We start from the raw sequence: 18,756 nt of genomic DNA, 5'->3' as shown, positions 1-18,756 counted from the left end.
TGGATTATAGAATGAAACTAACAAACAACCCCTCCCTCCAAGTTTTTGAAAAAAAAAATCTCCAGTGGATCTGCATTGTTCAAAGGAAACTGTCCGTGGGAACCCTCCAATTCTAGTGTGAAACAGCCGAATTTCTCACTGATAAAAGAAGGAAGGGAAGAGGTGAGACACGTGACCATGCATTTGTAACAAGCTTTAACAGGGTTTCAACTACGGGTTTGAAGCACCATTTATTTTCCTCTATCAGAAATTCCAACTGAGAAGGAAAGACTTGAGAGAAAGAGAGAGAGAGAATTTGCTAAACACAGGCCTAATGTTTTGAAAATGAATGTGCAAAAATAATCCAAAATAAGTCAGACTCCATTGCTTATGCACCAACGCTACAATAACAACCAGGGGGAGGTTGGATGGAGTTCCCTCCAAATGCATTATATTCCAGAGAAGACTTAGATTTGATTTGCGGCTTGGCGCTCTTCCGCCTCTGAAATGAGCATTTTGGATGCTGTGCAAGGCATTTTGCAGAAGTCACCTGGTTGTTTCCATTTCTATTATCCCGAGTCCATGCTCCACTGCTCACTTCCCACTGTTGTCTAAACAACCTATGCTAATTCACACTTAGGACAGTTAGCAGTCACAGCTCTCTTTAACAACGGAACTCCCCGGGCCAGCAAGCGAAGTGCAAAGCTAGCCTGGTGTTCCTACAGGCTGGGCTGGTGCATCACTAAATCAAGCCGAGCAGGCACAGGGCCATTCCACTCAGATTGGTAAACCCCGAAGGATTAATAAAGGAAAAACTAAGGCCATAGCAAGGGAGGGACAGACCACCCAACTGACTTCACCAATCATCAGAAGTCGATGGGTCCTAGACAGGAAAGACAAGAAGTAAGCAAGTTGTAAGAACAGCTCCATTTGTCAGAAGGCTGGGTTTTGCAGTGAAAGACAAGTCTCAATTCAATAGTCATAAGACCTCAAGCAAGTGACTCTTGGCTTTGCTGCCAGAACCAAAACACAAACTAGGGTTGGGGGTAGGGAGCAAGTGGGGTGGGAGGAGGGAGGACTATTATTAGAGGCCATCGATTCTTGCTTTCAAGGCTCACAGCCTGAGCACAATCACTAGAACCAGAATCAAGTTGTCCTCTGACCTCCACACAGATGCTTTGGCAAGCGGATGCAAGCACACCACAAACAGACAATAAATAATTACGTGTGTGAATACATAGAAAAAGAAATGTAGTGAAGGGCTGGAGAGATGGCTCAGTGGTTAAGAGCACTGACTGCTCTTCCAGAGGTCCTGAGTTCAATTGCCAGCAACCACATGGTGGCTCACAACTATCTGTAATGGGATCTGATGCCCTCTTCTGGTGTGTCTGAAGACAGCTACAATGTACTCATATAAATATAATCTTTTTTAAAAAAAGAAATGTAGTGAAAAATAAGATACCCATTATCGACTTTATAGGCATGCAAACACAAACGTAGAAATAACCAACAGGCAGTAAAAGCACCATACATGTTAGCTATTTTTAACTTAGGGTAAAAGGAGGAAGAACGTTGAAAATGAACTCCATTAGATGAGTGACTTTGGCTTAGTGTCATTGCCAAATCCTAGCTATGATCAGCTAGCATCTACGATATTATAACTGTCTGATAATTTGTCAAAAATGAGCTTCTCAGAAGAAGGATGTTTGCTGTTACCGTAGCTATTATGTTCAAACACTTTCTGGAAAGGACACCACAGGCTCGGTAAGAGGCCACACAGACCACTTGAAAACAACTACTGTCAGAAACATCATGGGTTTTTCACGTGACCACAGTGAGCGGCGACTATCATCATCTTAAGTCAGGAATCAGCACATCTTCACTGACTTCAGAGACCCTAAGCTTTAACTTGGGAGATGCACACAACTGTTCAAAGAACAGTCTAATACCTGGAGTCCCTCAAAGTTGAACAAGCATCTGGCCAGGCAATGAACTGCTACCTTTCTGTGTTCTTTCCCTTTTCAACGTAAATGTCATCACCTTCAATAAGCCAGAGAAAACTAAAAATCACTGTCCGGCGACATGGTACACGGAGGCTCAGTGTACTGTGAACTGTTTCAAATGTGTGAGGAAACATGCGTTACCTTTGCGGAGTGTTCCATGGTGACCACCACTTTGGTTTTGGAACTGGACACTAAATCCATAGCTCCTCCCATTCCTTTCACCATTTTCCCCTGTGAAACAGAAACAGAAACTGAGTTGTCATGCACAGTTTATGTCTATCATAAGAGGACGTTCACTCTTAACTTGTCAACTCAAGTCACTGCAGGAAAAACTTACTGTCACTACTCGGTACTCGAACCTTTGCAACCCAAAACTCTGCTATTCTGTTAGCCTATGGTTAAAGGACAATGCTCAGGATAATCTTTTCAATGTGTTTATAATTGCTGCTATTATTATGTGTGCATTTGTGTGAATGACACAAAAATAGGCATGATGTGTTGTGCGTGAGGAAGTTACAGGACAACCCTATAGAGCTGCTTCTCCTCCCACCTTTCCATAGGTTCTCAGGATCGAACTCAGGACATCAGGCTTGTGCAGCAGGACCTTAACCTGCTAAGCCATCTCGCCAGCCCCCAGGATAAATATTATTATCTCATTTATTCTAAGCATTACTAATACATCTTTTGTTGACAGCTTATTAGTAATAAGATAAGTGAATAAAAAAGCTAACATAAGAACCTTTGTAGAATTCCTGCAGAAAACAGATCAGACTGAAACCTTGACAGCCATGGCCTTCGTTTCTTTCTTTCAAACGTGTAGTTGTTTTTACCAATTCACCCATTACAGACACTTTCTAAAACACTTTTGGGTTTCCTATAGATTCACATCAGTAGGCTGAGGCACGAAAGGAGTCCTCTAGTGGTGACTAATCAGGAAGGTGAGTCTGTCTATCTTTCTGCCTCCGGGCTTTCATCTTGCACTTGGAAAAGAGGGTTAAGAGAACAAAGGGAAAAACCCTCCCATTCAAGCAAAAACAGAAAGGAGGAGCTGCATTCAGAAGTGTCCTGCTGTCCCTGATCTGTTCCGACCCACCCCTCCATCTTCCTTATTCATTTATCAGCCGCCTCCGACTGCCATGCACATGCAACGATTCCAACCACCTGCTCTGTCTCCTGGATCTGTGTTTTGGAAAACACAGGTGTTTCCAAAGATGATGAACTACATCCTCCCACAGCACAGTGAAAAGACATGACTTCTAGCATAGAAACTTTCATAATGTTTTATTTATTGTTTGTAAGCTCAGGCGTTTTGTCACAAAATACTCTCCCATCATCTCAGAGCTCTGAGGGGATTAAGAAGGGTACGTGTGGATCTAAAATAGGACCTCAAATCCATGACCTCAGAGACATCTCAGGTAAACACAGCACAATACAGGCATGAATTAGGCGAGCGAGTCGCATGTAGGAAAGAAGGAAGCAGCTGGATACTTTGTGGCTTACAGCCTGCCACCAAGGAGATGGGCAGCAGCTGACAAAGGTGCAGTGGAGAGGTGTGTGGAGGATACAGGATCAGTTAGACTCAGACACGATGCAAAATATACATTTAAATATGCAATTTTAACTTCTCCATCAATGCCTAGTCAGCTGCAGTTCTAACAGGTTGGTCATGAGGTCATCAGATTTCTGTAGAAAACTGTAGGATGACATCATTATGCAGCAAGGCAGGTCCAGGATAAGGCAAAGCCTATCACTGGATAAGAAGGAAGTGTAGGGGCGGGGAGGGGGGTTGGTCTAGGAAGAAGAGGAGAAGAAGTGGGAGAATCAAGATGGGGACGACAGAGCAGGATGATCCAGATCCAGGTGGACTAGGTCAATTTTATCTTGTCTAGGTATCTTTATTTCTATCTTTATTAACTGGCAGTGAATTTATTCTGTGGTTGTATTGTAGATTGAGAATTTAACATATAAATCTAACTGTCAAACTACACATTTCTAGAGATTTGATTTTACCGGGGAAGCTGTGCTAGGCTATAGAATGTCTGGGGCTAGCGTGGTGTGGTGCCATGCTAGAACGCCCCACGGAAATGTGATGTGATGTGGTGTGTGTGGTGTGGTAACAACCCGCCAAGGGGACAGAGTGTGAAAGCGGCTGGCAGAGAAGCAGTCAGAGTCAGATCCTCAAGGAGTGGGAACCTGTGGTAACTGGTTCCATCGCTTTTTATTTTTACCACAACTGAAAACACCAATATCTTTATGGCCCAATGAGTATGGGAAAGCCATGAACAGAAACAAGAAACCAGAAATCAATGTAATGTGCTATCAATTCCTTGAATGAGAAAAAAATTCTTGGTAAGAATACACCACAGGCAAACCTTGGGACAAAACGATTACAAAGGTTTAAACCATGACAGCCTCTAAGAGGGAGCTTGCTCGACTTAACTGAATATGATGCACACATCTGAAATCACTTCAGTTAGTTAAATACTTAGAGAGAACCTCCTGGGTCCAGAACAGAGCTGGCAGAAACAGCGTGAACCAACTGGAGAGAAGCCACCTGCTTGCTTCTGTTTAAAGGGGCCTCTCTTTACACACTCACTGTCCATGAGGCCTTCAGAGCTCAGTTAAGTGATCGGATGTTCCCTAGCCCCCAAAGCACAGGCTGGACATTTCACGGCACCATCTCAACCTCCAAATGCCTGCTTCCAAAAGAGAAAAGTGCCTAAGACTGAACAACTATTAAACTCTGTGTGACATTGCCATATATCAAACCGCTCTGAATCGGAGTTCAGTATTTATAAACCTAAAATAAGACTATATATCTCTGCCATAAAGCTATGGCATATGATAATGTATGGAAGTGTACAGTAAAACAAATTTACAAAGACATTCATATAAATCTTCAGTCATCTCAAACTGTGGAATAGCTGGTGCAAGCTAGATATGACACTAGAAATCTTCAAAAATAAGATCCTTTTCTCTGAAATGTTCACTGTCTAATTAAAGGAGAGTCTCATATATATATGTACATATATGTATCATATATATGGAGAGAAAGAGATGTCTCTATACACAGGCATGTATATGACATATATGTTTATATATATGTATATATATAACTACATGTCTATGTTTATATACAAATACAACATATAATATTAATATTATAAATTATATATATATGTATATATGCTTTAGACCAAGCAAGCTTTCCTTCTCTGAAAGTGGCATAACCCACTTCTCCTTATTCCCAACATGCAGACAAATGACCTTTCCCTATGGTAATTCCCTAGTATATAATTCTACTATTACTGGAATTTTCAGCTTTGTCCTTCCTTCCTCCTGACTCCTTTTCCCTTACACCATAAATATCTGGATGAGGAGAGTGACTGGCACCGGTGTGTTCACGCTGTACCAGGACAGTGTGGATGCATCTGGTAACTGTGCCTGGAGAAGGGACAGCAGGAAGGGGTGACAGCAATCTTACCAAGAGGGGATTTCAGTAAACTTATCTCCAACTTGGGCAAAGCAGCACTGAGAAATAGTAGAGTGGCACTCCCAAATCAACATGTCTCTAGTAGCAATGGTAAAATCTGCAGGTATTCGGTTCTCTTACTCTTTTAGTATGCTCAACGCATTGGAAAAGGAAAATAGGATGTTCCCTGACATCCGAACTCCCCAAAGAGTCCTGAAAGAAAATCAATTACTGAAGGAAGACCCTCTCTAGACTGGCAAGAACAAAAAGAAAAACAAACAGCTATCAAGGTAAAGTCATCAATATCCCTCAACTCAGGTTTATCAGCATTCGTGTGAGACCCAACCACTTGATTTCCCAGCTCTACTGCAGTAAAGAGCAGTAATGAGTCTGGAACCCAGACAATGGGACAAGGGGAGGTAATATTTGTGACTTCTAGGTGCTGGCTCATAATAAGTCTTGTATGAATGAGTCCTTCATAGTCTTCCACCTTCTACTGTATAGGCGTGAGAAGGTGAAGTGATGGGAGACGAGATGGATGAGCTCCTGGGTCCTTACAGGACCGTGCATAACAAAGCCCCACTTACTCAGAAGCACACCCCAACATCAACATCAACATCAACATCATCATCAACATCAACAGAAAGTAAATGCTTAGGGACCCAAATGGCTTAAGCTGGAAGACTTATTTGATAGAGCAGCTAGTGTAACCAATCCATTGATGTGGTGACAGAGTGTATTAATGAACAGCAGAGAACACGGTCTAGAGTGAGAGCTAACTACATAACAGAGCAAACGGGAGTTAGCAAGGCTCTTCAGAGGCAAGGGGAAGGTGACCCTTCCAGACACTATGCTGGGAACCATAATTCACCGCTCTATCCAAACACCCAGCACATCATCTGACATCCTTAAAGCTATGCTACTGCCTCTCGGGAATGAGAGAGGAAGCAAATAGGACGGATCTGTTAAGGGAACAGCTGGAAAAGGATATCACTTCCAATCCCACGCTCGTCTCCCTCTACCAGACTCAATGTCCTATGCAACATAGACAACAAAAAACTAAATAAATGAGAAGATTAAGGAACTAAAAATAGACCTTTAAATAAATCATGAGGGAATGATGACACCTGTAGGGGAAGAACCCCATAGTGCAGAAGAGGTTTTGGGCATGAGTGAACGCTGGGCAGGGTGACACCAAGTGTAGCCTCTTTATAATTCCCATCAGCACACACCTATCTCTTGAATGGTGTAACTTTAGATCTGTACTGTATGCCCTCCAGCATAATAGGGAGATGATTGCTGGATGCTCAGCTTGGAACCATCTCATCATCTTTCATTTAAGGGCTGACCCTGACATCAAGCACGGAAAGAATGCAATAAAATGAGCTAGAAATGTGGTATTCTCCCACACAACACTTCTACAATGACAATGCTCCAACAATGACCCTTAATCCGTAACCATGCTCTCGGGGTCTGTTATGCAAGTACCAAGACAAAAATCAGAAATGCAAGGCCTTCAGTGGTTCCAATAAAATTCTAGAATATACAATTTCCTTTTAAAAAATCAGCATTTTCAATGTATTTCATCCGCTTTGCTTTTATTTCCTAGTGCTGAACTTTTTAAAAATTAAAACTATTAAGGTGTTAACCTCAAGCACGTCAATGTATCGAACTACAAATGTTAAATTACATGCAAAAAGAAATGGTAAGTCAAGCTCTAAACATGATCATGTAATTTTTGATGATTTTTACAAGGGGTTTGAATATTTTGGGAAGCACTGCAAAACATGCTCAAAATAAAATACAAAACACGTTGAAAAATTATTCATGACACCATCTTTTCCATTAGGCCATAAATAGCATCAGATCGTTTCTGGATTGTTACTGTTCAGTATTCAGTATGAAGTGAGAAACCATTTTATCGTCTCTAGAAACAGTTGTGTGGCATTTTTAAGCGGTGCCATGTGCCACAGTAGGAAATGTGAACTCGTGGCAAGTGTACGGGAGAGAAGGCTGTGGGGCGATTTATTAATAAAACTGGCGCTCACTGCTCAGCATTAAACACCAGAACATGAAGTACCCACCTCAAACCAAATATAAGCCTCTGTATTTCTGTCTACCCCACTACTAAACAGTGCTCAAGGGGAAACGTTCTCCTTAGCGTGCTCCTTGCTAAAGCAGGAGAGAAGCAGTGTAAGACGGCTAAATAACAATATTTGTTGAAACACGAAGAACTATAACTGTTTTTCTTTAGGGACAAGGAAGATTTTCAATTTGCCTTAGTTTACAACAAAGTTACGGCAGAATGCTTTCCCTTTTTGCGTTAAACTTAGCTTCCAAAAGCCCCAAAATAGGGCAACTTTCCTTTCATCGATTTAATTCCATTTCCCAGGACAAGTGAATTGATCGTGTAAATGAACTAGTACGGGACTGGAAATATAATTATGTCCTCTTTGCTAGTTAGGTAAAATAGCTTATGCTTCGTAAATACCAGTTATCCATCACAAAGTGGCCTTTCCAAAAGCAAAATGCAATAAACTTGACATTTCATTTTAATAAGCACGTTTATTCCGGTTCTTGCAAGGACCTGTTTTACCAGTTATAACCTGCCCTGACTCCTCTGGATTTAGTCCTCAGGGTTTGAACTTGGTTCCTTCCTAGACTGTCTCCGTGCAGGGAGACCTGGACTTGATGACCTTCCTGGCCGTTGTCTGATTTAGGAAGCACCTTTGGAGTTTACAACCCTGAGTATTTTACAGTCTGTTACACCAAATGCTTAGAACTATACATTCAAAAGTTTCCATGGCACAAACCTTGCCTAGTTCCTGGAGCCCCTTCAGGGCTCTAAGGATCCTTTCTACCATTATTGTCCCAAAGCAATATAGTACGGTGGTCAAATTAAGGGTTCTCTCCTTGGCCCCAGTAAGGGATTAATAACTCTTTTATATAATAAGTCTTATATCCTTCTCAAGGCTTAGTTCTAAGTACATGTTATTTCATAAACATCCAAAATATATTGAAATTGTTGTTTCTTTTTTCAAAGGAGGAAAGTATCATTTACAAGTTGACCAATGACAAACCACCCAAGAAACATGATAACTCAGGTTCTGCCTCAGACTTGTCAGGCACTCTCTCCCATCTGTAAGCATATTGCATTCCTTGCTTTGAATACCTCAGAGTTCCTTGATGCCCTCCTTTGTTCCTGGGATAGAAAGATATCAACAGTGCAAATTCTAAAGCCTTAACACTGTCACTATTTTCTTTCAAATATTCCAAGAATAAACTTTATTTTCCCTAGAAGTACAAGGAATGAACTCCATTATAATAACTACAGTTATAGAATAAGGACCATGTATCAACTTTGAAATATTCTGGAAAGTTACACAGAATAATTTACAACCACATGTCTTTTTCTAGTGTCAGGCTGAATTTTTGAAATTAGTCTCTACAGAAAATGTTTCTAACACTTTATAGCAGAAAATATAGAGGCAAAAGCACACGTTTCTTCAAGATGCTGTTTATTTCAAAGTGAGCCCGAAGAGAACAAAATTCCTATTGTAAAGATGCTTTTAAAAACCATGATCAGAATCTTCATTAATTTATGAGGTAATCCATAACAAACCATTATGTAGGCTGGAACAGGTCAGAAATGTAATAGGCTTGATTCCTAAAGAAATCAATTAACTTCAAACATGAAAAGTGAGTTTTGTTTCTGGTATTAACCACAATGAATCCCTCATTTCATAATAGTGTAAACACCAGTCAGAAGTGCTTCTACAGTGTTCCTATGAAACATCACCCCCAGGAACAAAAGGCCCAATAGATTTAACATTGGCCATCACAGACTGCATCGAGGCTGTCAGGCAGACCTGGGCATGGGGAGCTAAAACACACTTGTTATATGAGCTACAAAACAATGTCTTTCTTTTCCTAAGGAGCAATGGATGTGTGACCTAGTTCCTTTGGTCGTTGGCATTACAAAGAAGGCACATTACAGAGGTTGACTTCTTCGTCATAAAGTCACACATAGGCTGTCTGATCTATTTTCTGGACTCACAAAATGGGCAGGCAGAGAAAATGCTGTTCATTTTAAGTCCCTCCCAAAGCTGTAGAGTTTCGGTTTTCACTGAGTCGAATCACAACAAGCGGAGATGAAAACAAACTTCACTTGAGCTGCCGTCTTTGCCTGACCGCCTTCGAAGGCACCAGTGGGAGGAATCTGAACACGGGTTTCAGAACAGATAGATGTGCTGTTTCTGTTGAGAACGATTAAGTGCTGTGATAACACAAATGTGTTCTGGAGCCATTCATCAGACAGAAACAGAAACAGGTGCCAGCTCCATGTTAAAAATTCCAAGGATTAGTACTTTCCCTCCACATTGGATAACCAAGGGGAATGTGCTAGAAAAATAGGACACTGTTCATGTATGACCAACTATGACCTACAAACACATAAATTCCTTGTACTGGGTTCAAGGATCCAGTAGAGACTGAGGTCCTTTACACCCTGCACTCTCGATCACGTAGCCATTTCAAAGTCTTAGGTGACTTCAGAAAGTCCCTGGATAATCCCTACCAGACAACGGCCAAAACACAAACACTCATTTTATGTTGCCTGTGCAAAGATCCAGCCATCTCTTCAACAGCCCCTCAGTGTGGAGTCTTAAATGACGCCTATGTCTTTTGGAATCTGAAATAGCAAACCCCAGAACTTTTCTCTTCTGATTCCTCCAAGAGGGTGTGAGAACCTGAACCATGGCAGAGGCACGAGCTCCTCCTCACCGTCACCTCCCACCACTTGCAAAGCTCTGAAGAGCACATTACAGAATTATTGTAATTACACTGCCATTTCTGACAGCTGGATGGGACATTTACAGTGAGAGGCATGGTGACTGAAGGAACATTACTGAAGAATACACGAAAGCCAGCAACGATGGCACCTTTTTATCCACAGCCAAAAGGATTAAAAAAAAAATAGGGTAGATGATTTAAGAGTTTTCTTTTTAAAGCCCACTAAGAGCAATTATGAAAAAGCATGTTGCCGACACTAAATGTGAGTTCGCTATTAAGCAAGGAAAGGGTTGGATGAAAGCGGACGAGATCATTTTGAGTCTACATTAATTGTAAGTGTTTCCTTTATACCTCAGCTGTTGTCCAGTCAGAGGGCGGTGAAGAACCAGCTAGGAGTGGTTGGTTATTAACAACCATGGCAAACTGGTCTCAGGCTACTGCTAGAAAGTCTTGGTATTTTTGTTTGTGTTGGTTTTTGCTGCTGCTGTTGTTGTTGTTGTTGTTGTTGTTGTTGTTGTTGTTATTTCAGGTACAAGGCTTACTTTGTGAGGAATGCTTGTTACACGAGAGGCAGGTCTGACTCAAGTGACTGAGAAAGCCTCACCACTACATAAAGACTCACGGCACTTGAGGCCTGAGCTTCCAGAGCTCCAGAGAAGACAGGTCATGCTTATAGTCATGATCATAACCGTGACTTTCTTGTTTTGGAATATTAAGAACATAGAGGTCCTGAGCTGATGTGGAATGGACCAGGGGTCCTGACATCATAGGCAATGGCCACTCTTGGAAATCAAACGTCCATGTTCTCATTAGAACCAAGACAGCTGCTATAAACTAAAAATGGCTGTTCTTCAAAGCATGCAGAAGGAAGCAGAAATAAGGATCTTTTCAAATACCAAGACCGTTTCAAAGGACTGCTTTGGGAAATTAGAGGCACAGGCATTCCCCCTCAGTGACTAGGTTGAAAATGGGATGTTATTCTTATTCTTCAAAAGCCTTCGCATGAAGCCGTAGGAATTCACACAGGTCTGTGAACCGGAAGGCCTAGGAGCAGTGAAAACCGCCTGGACCTGGAAGCAGCCTGCACCCACATCTTAGTTTCTCAGCACCACTCTTTCAATACGAGAGACCAAACTGCTTGAAGAAATAACAACTGTTCAACGAGATGAGCATCTTTTGTAGTGCCAGAACATGAGGAAGCACTCAGTGGAAAATGAAAAAAAAAATGGTAGGGTACCAAAGAGATCCAAGTGCGAGCCAACCTGAAAGAGCTCCCAGCGAGGATGCTTCAGGGCACATAAACGAAGACCATACGCACCACAGCATTTTACCACATACCGTGCTCACCAACTCAATACGCTTCCGACTTTAAACACCTTGTGTAAGCGTAGACCCACAGGGAAGGGACTTAGCGCCACAAGAATGACCTCATAGGTCCTCAAAAAACAACTACAGCAAATGGTAGCTCCCAACATTTCTGATGCCCGGCCTATGACATCAGGAGCTCCCACAACCCCCTCTCAGGTTTAGTAACTGGCTAGTGCAGGTTGCCGAATCCGGGAAAGCATCTGACTTACTGCTGTTTGTGATCAAGGATACACCCAAAGATCAGTCAAATGAAAGGGATGCCAGAGCAGCAAGGCACGGCGCATGGAGGGGACACCTCCTGTATCCTGGCTGTACTGTACATCCCTGTCTCAGAGCTCACCATCTAGGGCTTTTGTGAAAGTCTCATCCTCTAGGTGTAATTGATTAACTCACTGCTGTTGATAACTAAACCGGATCTCCAGCCCTAGTCTTCCCTCCAGAGAGAGAGTTCTATTTAAGCGGTGTCCATCGAATCATGACTCCACTCTCTGGAGACCCTGCGTCACCTAACCAGTCTAACCCTGGATAGAGATAAAAGGGACTTGCCATCAACAAGCAACATTCCTACCAGGAAATTCCAACTGATTTAGAGTCTGTATATGTTTTTCTTGTGATTATACTTTCCCCTCAAAAGGTAGCGCTTCCTCCTTTGACCCTGGAAAGGGGCTAGGTACACTGATCTGTTTTTAGAAAATAAAGCGAGAAAAGGAGGAAGTGGTATTGAACAGTGAGCAACCCTAGAAAACCAAAGAACCATGAATACCGTGTGCCATGCTATGCCCTTTGCTTCTACCTATCCAGAGTTGTTTCTTCGATCAGCCGAACTTAGAACTTATTCTGAATCGGGCAGGTGGCTCAGGCCTCTAACCCTGGCAGGTGGGAGACAGCAGAGGATGAGTGTGAGGATCAGGTCAGCCACATCCAGGAATGAGTTCCAGACAAGTGACAGCTATGTAGTAAGACCCTGTCACCAATCTAAACGAAACAATCAAGTTGTACGTATCAATAGAGTAACACGATACTTAAACACATGCCCATATCGTATGTCTAAATCCATTTAAGTGTGTCTTCTCAAACATACATCTTTTTATATTTCTTTTAGGATAAAAACTTTCAAAATCCTTTCTCGCTTTGTGAGTAGAGGGTAGTGTTGCTGTATACAGTCACAGTTCCGTGAATAGCTTAAGATTTTCCTCACCCCACTGTAACTGTAGTTTAGCTCTCATTAGTCAACCTGTCCCTATTCCACCGCTTACTTCGATGACTATGGTTCTACTCTAATATGAGATGAACCATGATAAAAATATCAGACAGGAAAAGTCATGAAATGAAGAATGACAGAAACTGTCATGGACCAAAGAACACAATAGGATAACCAACGAACATCCCAGGGCATTGGTCTTTTAAAATTAAATCAGAAGAAAATACAATATAGCACCTTGTACAGATCTTGAACAGAAAGAGGACCTTAATAGAGGTGCGGGGAAACATGGCATCTACAAATGCACTATGTCTCTATAACAGGAATGTGTCAATGTGTGCTTCTCAGTGCTGACAAATATGGCACAAGCCATGGTACTATGTGATTGTAATAACAGGCGCAAACCCCAGACTATCTCCAATGCTTTCCCGTAAATCTAGAAGTATCCTGATTTTTAAACATTCCTTTTTTTGGTTATACACAAGTATCTATTTTTCTTGAGCATTATATCACTTTATGTAACATTTTTTCTATCTAATGTAAATGAGTATCTGCTGTGAACCAAGTACTTAGGTTACTATGATAAAGTTATGGTCACTATTGTTGGCGTTATCAACACTCTAGGAAGACAGACTGAATTCCGGGTCTTTGAGCTGAGAGATGCTTAAGTGTTCTAGCAAGTTATGCCTTATTATTCTGCTTTAAGTGAGCAGCTAAGCTGTGAGCTCCACTGTTTTTTTTTTAACCCACTGAGCCATTTATTTATTTATTTCCTTTATAACCCAATATCAGCCCTTCCTCTACTCCCAGTAACCCCTCACTCAAGTCCTGGACCCTTCAGAGCTCTCAGAGACTGAATAACCAGTGTAAGAGTGAGCACAGGTTGGACCTAGGAACACCCCCCCAACCCCCGCCACATATATGTAGCAGATGAGTACCTTGACCTTCAAGCGAGTCTCCCTGTCTGCCTGTCTGTGGATCCTGAGTCCCCTAAATGGACTGTCTTTTCTGGCCTCAGTGGGTGAGGATGTGTATAGACTTGATTGGTGGGGTGCTCCCCTTCTCAAATGAGAAGGGGAAGGAGTAATATGGGGAGGACTTACATAAAAACTTCTAAAAAATAAAATTCTATAATTGTGTGTCCCTGTGTTTTCTGTTTGTTTTCCCATCAAATGGAAATCAAAATAGAGATTTGGTGCTCAAATTTTCTCCTCTGGGAGGCTCTCCTGATGACTCTTCTGATGGCTTTAGAAAATCTGACTCTAAGAACAAGTACATTTGTGATGGTTGATCTATGCTTTCTACTGAGATAAGATCTGTTTTCTGGCAAGACTGTATTCCTTGGCAGAAGCTAACATTTAACAACTGAGTGGCTACTAGAATTCACTGGGGTGGTTCCTTAATAAACATAAACAGATGATTCTGAGAACTGCACATATGAGCACTGGGTTTGGACTTTTTCTTTTCATTTTGGTAAGAAATGTTGCCGTCCAAATTGTTTTCCTTTTGATCAGCTCGTCCCAGTGCTAGGCATCTTAAATTCTGAAAAAGCTTTTGTAAATCAAACAGTAATCAAGATCTTCTAAAATAAACTACATTATTATCAAATATATAATAAACTTATATGTATATTATGATTTAAAAATATATGCATGTAACTGCTGTACAACAAACAATGGGCTGTTTCTTTTGTTATCCTAGTTTATTTTTACTGCTATGATTTATTTTGTTCATATTATATATCATTCTATAGTCTTTATTTTACAAAGATAATTCCTTATTAGAAGGAAATGTTGTAATTATAATCACAAAAAAGAAAAGAATAAATAGTACTTGAAGTACTTATATTCCTTTATTAAAAAAAGAAAACACATGGCAAAGCTAACTAAGTTTCCTAAAGTTATAAACCAAGTCAGAGAGAAAGGTGTGGGGTGAAATCTCTTCCACTGCCAGAGAGCAGTAATTGAATCCCCACAGAAGACGATACGCTTCCTATTTTAAAGAACCCATTAAGTCAGACTTATTGCCTTATTTTTCTTTCTTATTGTTTCTCATCTGTTGGATGGTGTTAATTGACTTAGTTAAGAGGCAGACAGCAAGGCTGGAAATGTCCTACATAGCTTCAGCTTGGACAGTTTCTAAAAATAAAGTTAGATTCTTCAGGGCACAAATTATAAAACTTTCCAATGTTCTTACAAACAAACCATTCATCTTTCACCAACCTGAAAGCTGTGACTTGGGAAAATGACATTCCCTCCAAAACAATACCTTAGGTGAGCAGCAGTTCTGTTCAGGGTGGAAACACGCTAGCTGACAGAAACCTGTGGGCACCAGAGTGCACTTCTCATATAGTGGGGGAGGGGACGGACACAAAATGAAGGTAGCTACGTCTGCTCATTCATAGATTAAGTTTTCCGTTTCTGATTATTTTGAAATGCTCTACATTGCAATAAGTAAACAGACAACAGAAAGCCAAAACATGTCAAAAACGGATTGTATGGAGCCAAAGTCCATGCTTGATGCACGCACGACTGTAGCAAAGTCAGGAGTCGGGCATATCCACCGAAACCATATTTTAACATTGGTGTTCACATAGCTATAGTTGGGTAATCTAATATATACTTGATCCTATTCATTAACAGTTCTCTGTAGTTGAAGGCCTGTTAAAATACTCCAAACACAGAGGCCGGAGAGATGGCTCAGCAGTTAAGAGCACTGGCTGCTCTTCCAGAGGTCCTGAGTTCAGAGGGAAAATAAAACTCTTAGAAATTAATTTTTACAAAATTTAAAAGGAAAAACCTCAAATACACTACAAGCTCAAATTCTGAATTGTTCCATTAAAGTAAAATCGTTAACCATTATTAACCACTCACAATATTTTAGATATTCTATTAAATAAAGACAAGGTAACTGCATGAGAAACTATTTGAAGATAACTATGTAAACTAATATAAAAATGTCAGCTCGTAAGAACTTAGTGACACATACGATCAATAGTAAGGCATTTTCTTGTATATTATCAAGCTATTTGACAATTTGAAAATTAAACTTAAATGTCATATCTAGCTCAGAATACTGACAAAGGCCTATACAATGATGTAATTAAATGAGAGTATAATGGAAATAAAGTGAGGTGTGAATAGGCTGAGTAGAGCTGGGTAATCTCTGGCCAAGGAGACTATCAGAACACCGTTCCTAGCGAACACCTGTAATGTTCAGGGCTCCAGGGCACATCAGCAGGACTCTGCCTTCTCCTCCTCCTCATTTACTATCTTCATCCTAGAAGTCGAACTCTGTCAGGTGAAAGACCATGTTGGTGCTGCTCACAACTCCCTCTGCACTGCTAATAAAATTCAGAACACGCTCTGGGCCCAGAGAGATGGCTCAGGGGTTAAGAGCACTGGTTGGCTCTTCAGTGGACCCAGGCTTGATTTCCAGCACCCACATGACTCCTAACAACTCCATATAACTCCAGTTCCGGGGAATCTATTGCTCCTCTCTGGCCTCTCCCAGCACCAGACACATACATGGTACACGCAACAGGCAGGCCAACCCTCATAAACTAACACTAAGTAAGTTTTAAATGCTCCCGTGAAATCTACTGAGTAAATGTTATTCTCTCCATCCCATGTTAAAAATAAAGACTTCGTGTCCAGGAGGTTCAGTGACTTCAGAGTTAGATGCTTCAAAGAAGATGGAGGGTCCCGTGCACTGGGAGAACACACTGGATCCATCCTCCTGGAAGGCTAAGACCATCAGCATCAAACTCGAAGACTGCAGAATGAGCTCACACAGTCGAGTAGCTGAGAACCAGTTTTGCAACACGGGTTCAGCCACTTCAGTTCTCTACATTCAATTCGTCTTTCCGTCCCTCTGTAACTGAATATTAGAGACTCGGTGCCTTAATTCCTTACTGGAGGGCGAGGTAACAGCTTGCGATCTATGTAGCGCCCCTTATATGTAAAAGGTCTGGAGGGAATATTTCAGAGACAGCGTGGACAGTTTTTAACTAGATGATTCCACGTATAAATACCATTTTCCAAAAACGTGAAGTGCTGATCAAGATGGTCTCCACTTCAAAAGAATAAAGTAGGAAGCGACAATTTCACCAAGTGGGAATGTCAAATTCAGTGATTTAATAAACTTGAGCATCCAAGAGTCATTAGCCTCTAGCTGCAGGGTCACATTGCCATCCACCCTGCGCTTTTGCTCCCTGCTAAGTCATCCCGGCAGAACCATTAGTCGTCATATTACTAATAGTGGGTGTCTAGGAGGTCTCGTTTATCATCTCCAATGTTTTTCTCCTTGTAAGTGGGCTGTTTAATGAGAAGGGGCTGTCGCAGTCATGGGAATGCATCATTAGCCAAACATATTACTGCAAACAGCACGTTCATCTCTCCGTTTCTCTACATAAAAAGAAGAGGGGAGAGGAAGGAGGGTGAAAATGAGAGGGAAATGGAGGAAGGGAAAAACAGACTTCCCTCAACGCAAAGGATCCTGCCTTCTAACACCAGAAGAGACACCAAGTGTTCAATCAAATTCTTAAAGAAACTTTCTATTAAATTTAAGGAAGGAATTTTTTAACATAATACTTTCCAGTCACATATGAGAGATAAAATTATTTTTGTGTAAATAAGTATAGTACCCAAGTAAAGAGCTTTAATAAATAATTTATAGGGCTGGCATGGTGGTTCGGTGGATCAAGTACAGATCACACAACGGGAAGGAGTGTTCAGACCCTCAGCATCCACTTAAAGTCATGAGAGTGTGGGAGCCTGTCTGTAATCCCAGCCATGGGGAGGCAGGGACAGGGGCTACCCAAGGCATGCTGGCTAGCTAGACTAGTGAGAATGAGAAGCTTCGGCTACAGTGAGAGCCCCTGCCTCAGAAAGTAAAGCTTAATCAAAGAAGAAAGCGTTGGGTCACTACGCTCCCATGCTGTGTAAATCATGAGAACATCAAGTTTCTAAGTGACACAGAAAGTGCACACACACACACACACAAATATATATATATATATATGTGTGTGTATGTATATGTGTGTATATGTATATATAGACACGTATTTCAGTCTGTGCTTCTCAAATGCACAAAGACTGAAAAATATGGGTTAAAGCGAGCATCAAAGCGTGCGTGTCTCCTCTGCCTTAGGAATGGTCATGCCACGCATCTCCACACGCACTGCGAGGGCCTCTGTGTCTAGTACCACGCACTGCGCAGCTCCACTCTCTGGGCAGCTATTTTATGCCTTCAACAACCAGCTCTCCTAGATGATCATCCACATCTGTGTCCCTTCATAAGTCAATAATCTACTCCAGCTGTTTCCCAAAAATAGGCACCAGGAAGGCACCAGAGCAGACCCAAAAGCAGATTCTGTCAGCTGCGCACCCCTCCACGTTTCCTTAGCTCATCTGGGGTTTTGCCATCACCATGCCAATCAGGGGATGGGAAGGAAGGAACTGCTGTTGTCCAATGTTCCCTTTTTGGGTACTCGGAGCAGAGCTGTTAAAAAAATCTGTGTACGTGAGAGCGACACTGCATACCGAGAAGCGTCCGCGGCATTTTCTTGTCTTAAAGTCGCAGCGTTTATTACATTCTGACACAGCCATGATGGATGCCAGTGCCTTGGTGCTGAGAGCTCGCGGCTCGCACAGCCAGTGAAAAAATTATGATGCTGACTGAGAAGATAAAAGCCAATGAAAAACGACGTCATGAAGCACAACTTCCCAGTGCAAGACTGTCAGATTTTGTAATAAAAATGTATCTATACTTTATAAGTCGACCTACATCTTTGAGACAAACAGCAATAGATTGCTTCCTAAAACCGCACGGGGAGGGCAGAATACATCTTACCTAAGAAAAACAAAAGCAAGAAATGTATCTCAGAGCACCTGAAGTTTGGCTGTGAACGGGGGCCTAGGCTGAGCAGCTTCTCCTCGTTC

The 18,756-nt window shown here is 41.6% G+C and overlaps 1 protein-coding gene across 1 annotated transcript in view; it reads right to left on the bottom strand.

Annotated features, from left to right (window-relative positions):
• The window catches only part of Oxct1 (3-oxoacid CoA transferase 1), a 148,340-nt gene that overhangs the window by 52,098 nt on the left and 77,486 nt on the right, over nucleotides 1-18,756 (bottom strand). Inside the window, exon 14 of the mRNA NM_001127580.1 lies at nucleotides 2,124-2,213. Within this exon, the coding sequence (NP_001121052.1) occupies nucleotides 2,124-2,213 (90 nt within the window). The remainder of the gene's footprint in view (nucleotides 1-2,123; nucleotides 2,214-18,756) is intronic.

The sequence above is a fragment of the Rattus norvegicus genome, chromosome 2 (assembly GCF_036323735.1).
Source record: "Rattus norvegicus strain BN/NHsdMcwi chromosome 2, GRCr8, whole genome shotgun sequence".
Lineage (NCBI taxonomy): Eukaryota > Metazoa > Chordata > Mammalia > Rodentia > Muridae > Rattus > Rattus norvegicus.
Note: the sequence above shows the minus strand (reverse complement) of the source record. Positions and strands in the feature narration are given on the sequence as shown.